Consider the following 15,571-nt stretch of genomic DNA (forward strand, 5'->3'; position numbering starts at 1 on the left):
ACTGCAGTAAATGAATCAAAAGTGAATATGTGAAAATTTCAAAGAGGGCTGTATGTGTTACCGATACTAATGAAAACAAAGTATATATACTTGTATAAAACTTGAATCCATCTGCAAACTGCACATGCACCTGGATTTACCACCACATAATGCACAAGCAGATTTGGGTCTATCCAGTTTATTAAGAGTAATCAGTAGAACAAATAAAATAGACCCAGATCTTCAGGCACATTATACTACTGCAAATGTTGTCTGCAGTTGGACCCAACTATATACAGCAGATATAACCATTTATAATATGGTCGGATGACTACCACATTGTGAAAAGTTTGTTGTTGTTGTAGGGTTTAATGCCATTTTTCAGCACAAGATAGGTTATACATGGTGGCCAGTATTAATGGTGGAGAAGAAACTGGGAAAACCCTGGAAAGAACCACCGACCCATGAGAAGGAAAGTTTGTCTGTTGGCTGATTTTTAAAGGTACTTTCTCAAGGTAGTGGTAGCCATGTACCTTTTGTATGGGTACACAGAGGCAGCCAATCTTGAGTGGGTATAAAATCAGCAGCCATTGGAATACAAGTCTGATGCTCAGGCAAGTATAAAATCAGCAGCCATTGGAATACAAGTCTGATGCTCAGGCAAGTGAACTACTGGGGATCCCTGACTGAAAAGTCCGGACACTGACCAGGTGCTATATACTGCACTAGCAGATCAGGGTCTACAATTTTAAGACTGATCTCTAGTGAATATTACAATATTTTGAAAAGCTAAGATAGGATAAGAAAAGATAAGAATCCATGCAATCTTAGCTAACATTTTAATTTTTAAGTCCATGTGTATTGTCTTTTGTTACACATTTTAATGTATGTAAATGTGCTATGCCTTGTGTTACACATTTTAATGTATGTCACTGTGTATTGTCTTGTGTTACATATGTGAATGTACAAGTCCATGTGTATTATCTTGTGTTACATTTTAATATACAAGCTCATGTGTATTGTATTGTGTTACACATTTTAATGTAGAAGTCAATGTGTATTTTCTTGTATTACCCAATTTAATGTACAAGTCAATGTGTAGTGTCTTGTGTTACACAATTTAATGTATAAGTCAATGTGTATTGTTTTGTGTTACACAATTTAATTTACAAGTCAATGTGTATTGTTTTGTGTTACACATTTTAATGTTAGGGCCCCGAGTGGCTGAGTGGTCTAAAGCGCTCCCTGTTATGGATCACTGCCATCTCACCTCTGTCTGCGTAGGTTCGAGTCTCAGATTCGGCCAATGTGGGTATGTGAGAAAGCTTGCCAGTAGCTTCTCGAGGGTCGGTGGTTCTTTCCGGGGATTTCCGGGTTCTTCCTCCACCATTAATACTGGCCGCCATGTATAGCCTATCGTGTGCTGAAAAATGGCATTAACCCTACAACAACAACATTTTAATGTACAAGTCAATGTGCATCATCTTGTGTTACACAATTTAATTTACAGGTCAATGCATATTGTCTTGTATTACACATTTTGATGCATAAGTCAATGTGTATTGTCTTGTGCTACACATTTTAATGTACAAGTCAATGTGTATTGTCTTGCGTTAAACATTTTGATGTATAAATCAATGTGTAGAGCCTTCTGTTACAAAATTTAATGTACAAGTCAATGTGTATTGTTTTGTGTTACAAAATTTAGGCTACAGGTCAATGTGTAGTGTCTTGTGTTACACATTTTAATGTATAAGTCAATGAATATTGTCTTGTGTTACACATTTTGATGTATAAATCAATGTGTAGTCTTGTGTTACACAGTTTAATGTATATGTATAACTCAATGTGTATTGTTTTGTTACACAATTTAATGTACAAGTCAATGTGTATTGTTTTGTGTTACACATTTTAATGTATAAGTCAATGTGTATTGTTTTGTTACACATTTTAATGTACAAGTCAATGTGTATTGTTGTGCGTTACACAACTGAATGTACAATTTGTATTGTCTTATGTTACACATTTTAATGCATAAGTCAATGTGTATTGTTTTGTGTTACACAATTTAATGTACAAGTCAATGTGTACTGTTTTGTGTTACACATTTTAATGTATAAGTCAATGTGTATTGTCTTGTGTTACACAATTTAATTTATAAGTCAATTTGTATTGTCTTGTGTTACACATTTTAATGTATAAATCAATGTGTAATGTCTTGAGTTACTTGCAGAACTTTTATTTGCAATTAAAAGTTATTACACAAAAAAGAATGGGAAAATTTACTCTGTCAATAATTATAATAAAAAAAAAATGTCAGAATGAGTATATTTAAAAATTCATTAAACTTGCAAAGATTGACAATCATCATCTCCTTTTTTCTCATACATAAAGACAGGATAATAGCAGTGAGTGAATGTTTTCACTATAACATAATTACAGAGATTACATCAGATCTGGACAATAAAAGCTTGTATTGCAGATTGATGGCAGTTACTGAATCATTCATGATTTCAAAATGTCTCAAATAATTTTAGTTGACTTTATCCTTTTCATTCAATGAGTTATATCAATTATTTAAGCTGTATAAAGATGTTATTTTTATCATTATTTAATGAGACAGAGGTCACACATCCCAGAGCTCATAGTGCTATGATACCTTTGGGCAACAAGTGATGTCATACCAGCAACTCATAATGATCTGATTACATCACTTCAAGCTAAACTGTAAGCATTAATTTTACAAAAGCAAACCTCCTGAGATTAAAATTGTACTTGGAACAAACAACACAAAACTGTAGTGCATTTTACAATGGTAGATATGCAGACCTGCCAACCCTGATAAGTCCATCTCAGTAAGACAGTCAATTTTTTTCCCCACAAGTTTGACCAGTTTTCAGTAAGGTATAACAAAATATCATAAACTGCTATTGTAAAGCTGGAAAACGTAATTAAAAGTTCAGTAATTGGAACGAGCAGCGACGATAAACATTATGTTCAACTGAAAAGTTTGTAAAGTACGCATGGACTCTCAACCTGACGTAAGTCCAGGAAAGTCTTTTTCCATTTCACATGACAATGGCAATAATATTTCCCACCATGAGTCATATTTGAATTGGCACATCATGTTCAATAAACATAATTGTGTCCCTTCCAGCTTCTATTTACAAGAATCTGAATATTCCTTTTTATTTTTCCTGTGTTGATTAACACTTTTCAAGAGGCTTAGGTGGCAGTCTACAGTTTCATATTTTGCAGAGGGTTAGAATTTTAAAGAAAAAGAATTTCCCCAGCTTTCCTCAATGGTTATGCTGGCTTTTTAAAAAAGACCTTGTATATCTTGGGTATACTGCAAAGAACCTTTAATTCCCTTTATTTTGATGTATGATTGATGGGTGTAATATGGGTTATAGAGTATACAGCTTGGCCTTACTCCAGATGTACACCTTTCATAAAGGTGCTAGCTCTACTTAGTCATTTTCACTTCTTGAACTTCAGAGGTAAATTGTATAAAAAAGAGCCAATAACTTGTTTTTACATTTTATATATTTGGTAATTCATTCATTGCACTTTCAGAAGCTGGTATTGTTTAGTCTGGCAAAATTCATTTTCCCTATTTTAATAGCTACTATGGATAGTGTACTTCAGACTAATTCAGGCTGATTTATTAGCACAAGGGAGCAGTCATTTTAGTTAGCAGGGTGCTTAGATCATGTACAATTTCCAATAGTACAATATCAAAAGAAATATCATCCACATTACATTAATGTAGCATAGAGGTATGCCAACATTCTCTCCATTGTGCATGTTTTAAATGCAAATGTCACCTTACATATGTCACTCTCTCAAAAGTATATAATAACTGGTGAGCGCCCCTTTAATTTCCCTTTCATCTTAAATATGCATCGCTTGCTGGACACCATTTGAAAAAAATATTATATGATCAACAGTTTGATCATGCAGATGCTTCGCATGAACAAATAGGTGCAGATTAAAGCATCTGATGTGCTGCTGTAAAGTTAGTCTGGTTCCCTGACCAACTTCACTACTTCTAACATGAAACCCAGATCCAAATCAAACATGGATGAAAAAAATTTCCAGATTTTTCGGCAGTGATCATTTTTTCCCCATAGTTTTGCTTTTATGCCATAAATCCATATTTTAAGGGTAATATTTGTAAGACTTAAGGCAAAATCATAAGAGTTGGCAGGTCTGGATATGGGGTTTATGCTGTTCAGTTTGGTTTGCTTTTTACACAGAATACATACAACAGACTTAGCTTGTATCAATCTCTGACATCGAATCCCCCAACTGGTAACTGTAGCAGCTCATGATGTGATGCACTTACCTGAACTTGTGTTATCTGTTGAGGTTGAGGAGTAAAAACTACTGATACTTGAACTTGTGTTATCTGTTGAGGTTGAGGAATAAAAACTACTCATACTTGCCTGATCTTGTGTTATCTGTTGAGGATGAGGAGTAAAATCTACTCATACTTACCTGATCTTGTGTTATCTGTTGAGGATGAGGAAAAGGAACTACTGGTACTTACTTGAACTTGGGTTATCTGTTGAGGTTGAGGTGTAGAAACTACTGCTTGGAGCACTAGCTGATAAGTCTATATCCCGAGGTTTTCTAAAGCTATTCCTAAGAAATTCCTGCAGACATACAAAACAATGAAATCAAAATCAATCATTAAAAATCAACATATTAAATCTGTAATAATCCATTAAAAATACATATTTATAAATAAGAATAAATGGAACTTGAAACTGTAGAACTTGAATATCTAGAATTCTACAACCTTTCAAAACTATAACATATGTAACCTAAAGAGGTGATTTTCTTTTACTGTATATACTTGCTTATAAATAGAGTCCAACTGTAAGTGTACAAACTTCATGGTCCTTTTCAACACTGGTAGAGTATATAAGGTATTCCTTGATTTACACTGACACTTCATGGTCCTTTTCAACACTGGTAGAGTATATAAGGTATTCCTTGATTTACATTGACACTTCATGGTCCTTTTCAACACTGGTAGAGTATATAAGGTATTCCTTGATTTACATTGACACTTCATGGTCCTTTTCAACACTGGTAGAGTATATAAGGTATTCCTTGATTTACATTGACACTTCATGGTCTTTTTCAACACTGGTAGAGTATATAAGGTATTCCTTGATTTACACTGACACTTCATGGTCCTTTTCAACACTGGTAGAGTATATAAGGTATTCCTTGATTTACATTGACACTTCATGGTCTTTTTCAACACTGGTAGAATATATAAGTATTCCTTGATTTACATTGACACTTCATGGTCCTTTTCAACACTGGTAGAGTATATAAGGTATTCCTTGATTTACATTGACACTTCATGGTCTTTTTCAACACTGGTAGAGTATATAAGGTATTCCTTGATTTACATTGACACTTCATGGTCTTTTTCAACACTGGTAGAGTATATAAGGTATTCCTTGATTTACATTGACACTTCATGGTCTTTTTCAACACTGGTAGAGTATATAAGGTATTCCTTGATTTACATTGACACTTCATGGTCCTTTTCAACACTGGTAGAGTATATAAGGTATTCCTTGATTTACATTGACACTTCATGGTCCTTTTCAACACTGGTAGAGTATATAAGGTATTCCTTGATTTACATTGACACTTCATGGTCTTTTTCAACACTGGTAGAGTATATAAGGTATTCCTTGATTTACATTGACACTTCATGGTCCTTTTCAACACTGGTAGAATATACAAGTATTCCTTGATTCACATTAACTCTTCATGGTCCTTTTCAACACTGGTAGAGTATATAAGGTATTCCCTGATTTACCCTGACACTTCATGGTCTTTTTCAACACTGGTAGAATATATAAGTATTCCTTGATTTACACTGACACTTCATGGTCTTTTTCAACACTGGTAGAGTATATAAGGTATTCCTTGATTTACATTGACACTTCATGGTCTTTTTCAACACTGGTAGAGTATATAAGGTATTCCTTGATTTACATTGACACTTCATGGTCCTTTTCAACACTGGTAGAATATATAAGGTATTCCTTGATTTACATTGACACTTCATGGTCCTTTTCAACACTGGTAGAATATATAAGTATTCCTTGATTTACATTGACACTTCATGGTCCTTTTCAACACTGGTAGAGTATATAAGGTATTCCTTGATTTACATTGACACTTCATGGTCCTTTTCAACACTGGTAGAATATATAAGTATTCCTTGATTTACATTGACACTTCATGGTCCTTTTCAACACTGGTAGAGTATATAAGGTATTCCTTGATTTACATTGACACTTCATGGTCTTTTTCAACACTGGTAGAGTATATAAGGTATTCCTTGATTTACATTGACACTTCATGGTCCTTTTCAACACTGGTAGAATATATAAGGTATTCCTTGATTTACATTGACACTTCATGGTCCTTTTCAACACTGGTAGAATATATAAGTATTCCTTGATTTACATTGACACTTCATGGTCCTTTTCAACACTGGTAGAGTATATAAGGTATTCCTTGATTTACATTGACACTTCATGGTTCTTTTCAACACTGGTAGAATATATAAGTATTCCTTGATTTACATTGACACTTCATGGTCCTTTTCAACACTGGTAGAATATATAAGTATTCCTTGATTCACATTAACTCTTCATGGTCCTTTTCAACACTGGTAGAGTATATAAGGTATTCCTTGATTTACATTGACACTTCATGGTCCTTTTCAACACTGGTAGAATATATAAGTATTCCTTGATTTACATTGACACTTCATGGTCCTTTTCAACACTGGTAGAATATATAAGTATTCCTTGATTCACATTAACTCTTCATGGTCCTTTTCAACACTGGTAGAGTATATAAGGTATTCCTTGATTTACATTGACACTTCATGGTCCTTTTCAACACTGGTAGAGTATATAAGGTATTCCTTGATTTACATTGACACTTCATGGTCCTTTTCAACACTGGTAGAGTATATAAGGTATTCCCTGATTTACATTGACACTTCATGGTCCTTTTCAACACTGGTAGAGTATATAAGGTATTCCCTGATTTACACTGACACTTCATGGTCCTTTTCAACACTGGTAGAGTATATAAGTATTCCTTGATTTACACTGACACTTCATGGTCCTTTTCAACACTGGTAGAGTATATAAGGTATTCCTTGATTTACATTGACACTTCATGGTCCTTTTCAACACTGGTAGAGTATATAAGGTATTCCTTGATTTACACTGACACTTCATGGTCCTTTTCAACACTGGTAGAGTATGTAAGTATTCCTTGATTTGCATTGACTCTTCATGGTCCTTTTCAACACTGGTAGAGTGCAAGTCATATATTAATTGTTGCTGTCACCCAATTTGGTTTGTAGGGGACACACATTTATGGTCAGCTGTAATAATGTCAACAGATGTCAGATCTGTGCATAAAATAATATCTGGTACACGTGTAATAATGTCAACAGATGTCAGATCTGTGCATAAAATAATTTCTGGGACATATGTAATAATGTCAACAGATGGTCATATTTCTGTTAAAAATAATGCAACAGAGGTTTGCGTATGTTCCAATAGTTTCTTTTATGTAATTATTAGACAGTATTAGTGATGGTAATAGCAACTACAGCTTACTTTACCAGCAAGGCAACTATATGTGATTAGTGTGCTAATTTCCTGTGGGAATAGGGTACCAGTTACCATATGTAAGAACCGAATAATCTGTCTACTAGTAAAGGACTTTCCACTGTGCTTTTTCAAGAAGGGAATTGCTAAACACTTTTGAATTCAAATCTTGTTGTGCATTAAAAATGTAACAGTGAACATCAATAATTTTATGTAATTAATATATAATTATATCAAATACTCATAAATATGAATGAAGCCCATATGCATATCCTAAATCTCCAATAACACCTGGCTTACGTAACTTACTAGTTAACCATTTCAATAAACTGGTTTATGTAGTATCGTTCTAACAGTTAACCATTTCAATAAGCTGGTTTATGTAGAACTGTTCTAATGATTAACCATTTCAATAAGCTGGTTTATGTAGTACTGTTCTAACAGCTAACCATTTCAATAAGGTGGTTTATGTAGTACTGTTCTAACAGTTAACCATTTCAATAAACATGTTATATAGTACTGTTATAACAGTTAACCATTTCAATAAGGAGGTTTATGTAGTATCGTTCTAACAGTTAATCATTTCAAAAAGCTGGTTTATGTAGTACTGTTCTAACAGTTAACCATTTCAATAAGCTGGTTTATGTAGTATCGTTCTAACAGTTAATCATCTTAAAAAGCTGGTTTATGTAGTATTGTTCTAACAGTTAATCATCTTAAAAAGCTGGTTTATGTAGTATCGTTCTAACAGTTAATCATCTTAAAAAGCTGGTTTTGTAGTACTGTTCTAACAGTTAACCATTTCAATAAGCTGGTTTATGTAGTATTGTTCTAACAGTTAACCATTTCAATAAAACCGTTTCAATAAACACAGTTATATAGTACTGTAAGAACATAACCGATGTAATAAAGCTAGGCACCAAAAAATGTTGTACCATGGTATGCAGATGTATTTCTGAACATACCGTGATATTAACCACAGTAAACCATAATTGTATTAGATACCAACAATTTAATGTTCTGGGGCATGGGGTCTGACACTTTTATTAATAAAAACTTTTGCAAAGCTAGCAAACCCGATTCCTTTTTTGGTAAAAAATATTGATTCAAACAAAGGTATAGAGAAAAGTTGTCAAAAATTTAAAAAAAGGCTCAGATAACCAATTTTCTGTAAAGAAAAAGATCACTGACCCATTCATTTGCAAACATACATTTAACCAGCTAATAAAAATGTCAATACATCATTTAAAATTTGGAAATACTTTTAAGCTCTTAGGTCAATCGAGTCCACAAATGCCACAAGCCTATTTCAAAATCCTCCTTGAGGATTTTATCCCTGAATAAAGCTCATAAATTTCAGGTACCTTTTGGAAAATATTCAGATTTTCTTTATTTTTAAGTTTGCAGTAGGACTTTATTTATTGTGTTTCACAACATTTTTGCAAATCAAAAGCTATGTTTCTCTAATGTTGTAACTGTTAGATACAAAACAAACCCAATAATGCACAAAATGAATTTTGTTTAGGCTAATTAATTATTCATATCACCAGCATAGCTTTGAAAAGCACATAACAAAGTTTTATGTTAACTCAATGACTTTAGACTGCTGGCAAAAGAAACTGAATTGAATTTACAAGGTCTCCAAAGCAGCTATAGGCATCCCATAGAAGAATTAAGATCTAGAATTGCATGTAGCTGACAGTCAAAAAATAGATTCACTACCTAGAACTCCAAGATCTAGAATTGTATGTAGCTTAACCTTTTATTTACTGAAGATTCCAGCTGACAGTCAAAGATAGATTCAGTACCTAGAACTCCAAGAAGAAATAGTTTTACCCACTGCTTTTTCCTTCTAAAAGACAGAATAAAAACCAAAACGGTACTTACATTTCTATCTACTCTACTAGAACGCCACCGAGTTAATGAAGCATCCTCTGAAGAATCTGATTTTAAAGTATCTACACTACTAGTATGAGTTCTATCTCGTACACTAGAGTCCTGAACATCCTGCTCAGATTTTTCACTTTCTGAGTAAGTTTTAGTCCTTTCAGAATCCTGAGATTTTTCTGATTCAGTTTTTTTATCTCCATCTACAACATCAGTCCTTTTCAACTCTTGTTCTGCCTGCTTGATTTCTTCCAGTGTGACACCCTGGAAAAATAAGAGAAAATGTTCTTGTACATGTCTCACAATATTCTGCTGTTTTACCTTATTTATATACTGATATACCAGCAGTAAAATATCAGAATGTCATATAGCAATTTATCAGAAAACAACTCTTTTATGAATGAATGGTTTACTAATATGCAAGTTAACATATCATGTGCACACCAGTTTATAAAAAAAAGTACCAAATCTGTTTAGAAGGGACTGACACTCAAATAATCCAAGATAAGACTGTTTCTTCTCATCTTTAGTATTTTTCAGTAATAACAAGATTTTGGAAATGGCTGCTGCGGAAGCAATGCTGCATGGAAGATCAGCAACATTTTCAGAAAGGCCCAACTACATATCATTTGAGGTCATTTGGCAAAAATTCCATTCCAATACAATCAACACTTCAGAAGAAAAAGTTATATAATGTTTCCCTTTACCCTCATTTGTGCATCAATGAGCCCCAAATGTTTAATTGAATCTCTAACTGTGACACCACGTTTTGTTTCTTACTTAGTGTGACCCCCAGTTCTTACACCAATAGGAATTTGTGCTCTGAATCTTGCTCCCCTAAGGAAAACACAGGGTTATAAAAAGATTTGTGGCAGCCATATTGGATGGCATCATTTTTATGTGGGACTTTTCTTGTGAAAACCCCATGTCAATATGACTTTCTCTTCAGGAGGGGTACTGGTAAGATTTTTCAACATGGTTGACATATTTAATGTTGGATCAGAACCATTTTTGTTTAGGACCAATTAGACATTCTAAGAAGTCTTATTGGTGGAAACCCATGGAAGATATGACCATCCATTCAGGAGAAGTAGCAAAAGCAAGATTTTGATGATGGCTGCTATATTGCCCACACTGGATGTTAGAGTAGCACCTTTTTATTTATGACCAACTAGGCCTTGGGATGAATGCATGTATTAAGTTTCCTGGCAAGCTTCTGAGTAGTTTACAAAAAAAAACAGTGATAACAAACTTGTATTTGTGGACAGATGAATAATGGACAAATGGTAGATGAAGGACAACAGGCCAACCCATATGGTCTTTTGGTTTGTGACCAGTCCAGCTAAAAACATTGGTGGTCATCTGCACCAACAATATCAATTATTTTCCATTCAAAATTGATATTTGTTCTAAAATGCTTTTTGGAAATAATTCATTTTCTGTTAACTCAGGGAAAACATATTATATTATCTAATGGTGAATCACATTAATACTTCAAAAGCATGGTAGTTATACCAATAACATGATTAAAAACGTTATTCTGTATAATGAACTTGATACAGACACTACCTAATTCAATGCCTGGCTAAACAGTGTAATGACAATGTGTTAAGAACAGTCTCTTGAACTATTGGACTTTTTTTCATGCCCCAATTTGTCCTAAATATGGATAATCTCGGGATGGACAAAAAGAGGTCAATCTTATATATTTATTATCAATTAATATACTGGTAATCATCAGGATAACAAAAAGCTACCAGAAATATGTAAATTCGATCAAAAGTGGTAGTCACAATAAAGATGTTAAATTGATGACATGGACAAAAACAGACCTATATACAAAATAAATAATTGTTTGCTCTCAGAACAAATACAGTAATTAAGTTTAAACCTGGATTATTTAAACAAAGTAATTTAAGGGTCCTTTTGAAACACGAACACTTTAGTGTAGTCAACTGATATAAAAAATATCAATATCAGTCTAGACAAGGTTTAGTGATGCTCAAATGCTCTGATAGATATTCTGAGACCAACTTTACATAAATAGATACATCCTGAGACCATCTTTACATAAACAGATACATCCTGAGACCACCTTTACATACATACATACATCCTCCTTCCTTAAAACAATTTTAAAGCTGCAAGGCATAATTACTTTCAGTTTCTCTCTCAGGTGTCAGTTAAATGCATGCAGTTTACAAATATTCTTTGATTTTTTTTCTTTGTATTCACAATCTAACAAAAATTATGAAAGTTTTACAAGACTGTAAAACAAAAAAATAAATACCTGTGTTGATCTGCGAGTCTGCCTAGCTTTCTTAGCTCGACTTTTTCTCTGTAATTCAGCCTCCTCATCCCGTTTGGGAGGTTCAAAAAACCTAGAAACAGAATAAATGAAGGCTGTTCCATTAAAACATACATGGGTACTCACCCATAGACGCAATTTAGAAATTTCTTATCATTTTAATATGTACTCTGTGAAATCACAGTACCCAAGCATATATTTTTTTTAAACTGCCTTCCATGGGTACCATGTATGTTTAAAAAGAAGAGTCCCGATAGGGTTATCATTGCATTGCACAAAACAAATTTCTTTCATTTTAGAAGTAATTTGACAATTTTATGAATTGATAATGGTAACTTACAGACAACAAAGAAGGTAATTCCTCTACAACTGGATGCTATCTCGTAAACATTATTGATAATGGTAACTTACAGACAACAAAGAACTGCTATAACTGGATGCCAGCTTGTAAACATTACTGATAATGGTAACTTACGGACAACAAAGAACTGCTGTAACTGGATATCTTTTAAACATTATTGATAACGGTAACTTACAGACAACAAAGAACTGCTCTAACTGGATGCTATCTCCTGAACATTAATGATAATGGTAACTTACGGACAACAAGGAACTGCTATAACTGGATGCCATCATTGTCATTGGCTTTTCTTACAAGTACAACTGTATGTTTAGCTCCAAAACTAATTTTTCTAACATTTCTACAAAATCCAAAGATATAATTGAATTGTGCATGAAAAAACTTCATCATTTGACATTGTTCTGCGTGTAGGAAAACCTAAGTTATAATTTTTGTTGATCAATGCAACTTCAGTTCCAGCTGCATTCATTGTTAATTTACATGTTTAGGATGATTAGATGTATCTTTAGCAAACATCATTGATGGACTGGCTGATCTTGTATAATCATCTGAATATCTTGCAAGACCAAGCATTGTTGTAGCAACATCAACATCTTTTTGAATTGTTTCAATATTTCTTCCATCAATCATACATGTGGTGCTGTCAAATAACGCCATAATACCATTGTTAACAAAACCAACTACATCACCAATTGCAACTCATGTACCATCATCTTGCAAAATTCTACCTTCTATTTCAATAAATGCTTCAGCAGGTAAAAAAATATCTGCTTGTATCTTGAACTTGTAATTCAATTCGACCATGCTGATCTGGTTGTCGTGCGTCATAAGAATAAAACTGATAATCGCTTACAGATTCATCTTTAAGAACTGGTGCGTCTATATCGAACGCTGGATCAGATACACGTTTGAACATTTTATTATAATTGTTATTGTCTAACATGAAGACCACTTCCCGTTATTAAACTTGCCGTTATAATTTTTTTTTTCTTTTTCTAATAGGGGTACACCAGCCAACTCTGATTTGCAGCTTGATTTATTATTTTACTGACATTTGCAGGCATAACTTCAGTGCTGGGTAATTTTACTGGTTGTGGTTTCTGTCTAATTAACTGTGCTAATCTATCCTTGATTGTCGAGAACACTTTACCGGCAAGATTACCAATAGCGCTGATGCCTTTATCACAAATAAAATCAACAGCTTTTATTCCTAGTTGTTTTGCAATCAGTACTGCTTTTGGGGCTATCCTTCTAAATAAACCTTGAACAACATCACCAAGTCCATCTCTGTAAGTTGCTTTATAGGTTGGTAATCGTGAATTTACTACTCTAACAATGACTGGTTTACGTTGAGCATGATGCATAATCATTTTATTTATTACTTATTTATCTAATCACTGTGATAATCATCAGCAATTTCATTAATGAGAGAACGATAAACATTGATATTCATAATACTGCCAGTAAATAATCTTTGACAAATATCAGATATTTCATTACTGATTTCCGGCGAATTATTTCCAGCATGTTTTCCTCCAATCAAAATTTCTAATCTATCTACGTCAGAAAGAATATTGTTAGGACAAGCAATAAGACTGCTTCCTCCTGGTGTAGTTGAGTAAAAACCACATCCAGTAGCACCTGACTTAGGTTCGTAAATTTCATCAGGGTCATTATATTGCTGTTTAACTTCTTCAACAGTCTTATTTGTTTCTTAAGCTAGTCTTCTGTATATGCCCTCTCTAGGTCTCATTACTTCTTGTTTAAAGTCAATAAAATCCTGGCTAGCAATATCTAAAGAATCTCGATATTTATGGGCGGCATTTACTGTAGCAATCCATTTTTCAGGTTCTATCCGTTAACAAAATCTTTATTCAAATATTTTTTTCTGTTTCCAAAATAAGCAGCAACCACTGCTGATGATGCTTGATTATTAAATAATATACGACTTCTTTCATCAAATATATTTCAATAAGCACTAGGGTTTTGCTGAAGAGGTTGTGTTTTTTGTTGTGACCGAGTAATTTATGACCCGGGAGATTGTTTTTTTTTTAAATTCTTGCTCTATTTGTTACTGCAGTGGAGGAAGTTGATAGGAAGGTTCTTGCTCAGGAGGTTGTGGTTCTGATTTTTTCGGTAGCCTTGCCAGATTTTTTTCTTTTAACTCTTGTGAAAAATTATTTATTCCCTCAATATAAGTAACATAGTTTATAGTTACTATCTACCTGATCGAGTCCTTGGTGTACACAATAAACCCAATTATACCATTTATCATGGTTAACACCCTTAACATGATTAGGTTTTAATAATATTTTCTTTGAGCATAGCCTAATACAACAAATGCAGATAAGTTAACTATATTTTTATGACTTTATTTCATCAATACCTTTATCAGTAAATTTTACAATAAAATTAACACCTTTTCTTACCTTTGGTTTTTCCTATTTTGTTTTTTCTATAAATTCTTTTATATCAGCCAATTCATTAAGTATTTCTTCACATACAGGAGGAGGTTGAGCAGTAGCTATTTCAGTTGGAAGATCTCGTAAAATCTTTTTTGTTTTCTTAGCTCTTTCTGCTATTTTTCTAGTATCTGCAGCAGTCTGTTCTAACTCTGGGCGAAGACCTTCAGTAGCTTCTGCAACTTTTTCAGTAACTTTTGTAACAGGTTTAAATAATTTTTCTGTACCTTCTGCAAATTCAACTTGAGATTCTTCATGTTCTTGAAGTTTTTGTCTAACAGAATCACAAACAGGAAGAATTTTCTTTATCGCTTCTAATCTTTCTCAAGCTAATCTAGCAGTATAAGATTCAGCACCAGGTTCCATTATTGATATATAAATAATGATCTAATTATATCAGCAGAAAGGGTGCGACCTCAATGAAATGTCCGGTGGGTAAACGAAAACGCACGTACAAATTTAGACTAAAGAAGAAAAAACGACAAAAATAAAGTAACAAAAAAACCTAACCCAATTAGAGAAACTCTCAGAAAAGTTGGAGGCTTTGGTTTAGCGTTACTGACCTTATTTTTTTTCATTGAGTAAGAAGCTTTTATTTTAAGCAAATGATGTTTCAGCCAAAGGTCTGTTCACCATCTCTGCTGCTGAATTGCACTATAAACTTTTCCTTTCCAGATTTTTCTCTCATTTAACTTTAGTGTTTACCCATTATTTACTGATTTATTATAATTCCCATTTTAGTATGAATTACTTTTCTTTACCAATTAATAATTAATATATCTCTTAAATAGTGATGCTGCTAACAGACTTTACCTAGATTTTATTAGTATCAAGAAGCATACCAAATCTGGTTAAAATCTAATAATAACAAACCTGTCTAAAGTGGCCACCCATGGGAAAAAGC

General features: G+C 33.4%; 1 protein-coding gene across 12 annotated transcripts in view; it reads right to left on the bottom strand.

The window, feature by feature from the left end:
- Positions 1-15,571, bottom strand: part of LOC149801204 (protein phosphatase 1 regulatory subunit 12A-like) — a 264,345-nt gene that overhangs the window by 106,957 nt on the left and 141,817 nt on the right. For all 12 annotated transcript variants that reach the window (XM_089955260.1, XM_089955259.1, XM_089955257.1 and 9 more), the window contains 3 exons: positions 11,827-11,917; positions 9,537-9,800; positions 4,532-4,637 (listed from right to left, as the gene is read on the bottom strand). In XM_089955260.1, coding sequence (XP_089811386.1) covers positions 4,532-4,637; positions 9,537-9,800; positions 11,827-11,917 — 461 coding nt within the window. The remainder of the gene's footprint in view (positions 1-4,531; positions 4,638-9,536; positions 9,801-11,826; positions 11,918-15,571) is intronic.

The sequence above is a fragment of the Sinohyriopsis cumingii genome, chromosome 4 (assembly GCF_028554795.1).
Source record: "Sinohyriopsis cumingii isolate HCF-2022 chromosome 4, ASM2855479v2, whole genome shotgun sequence".
In the NCBI taxonomy this organism is placed as follows: Eukaryota; Metazoa; Mollusca; class Bivalvia; order Unionida; family Unionidae; genus Sinohyriopsis; species Sinohyriopsis cumingii.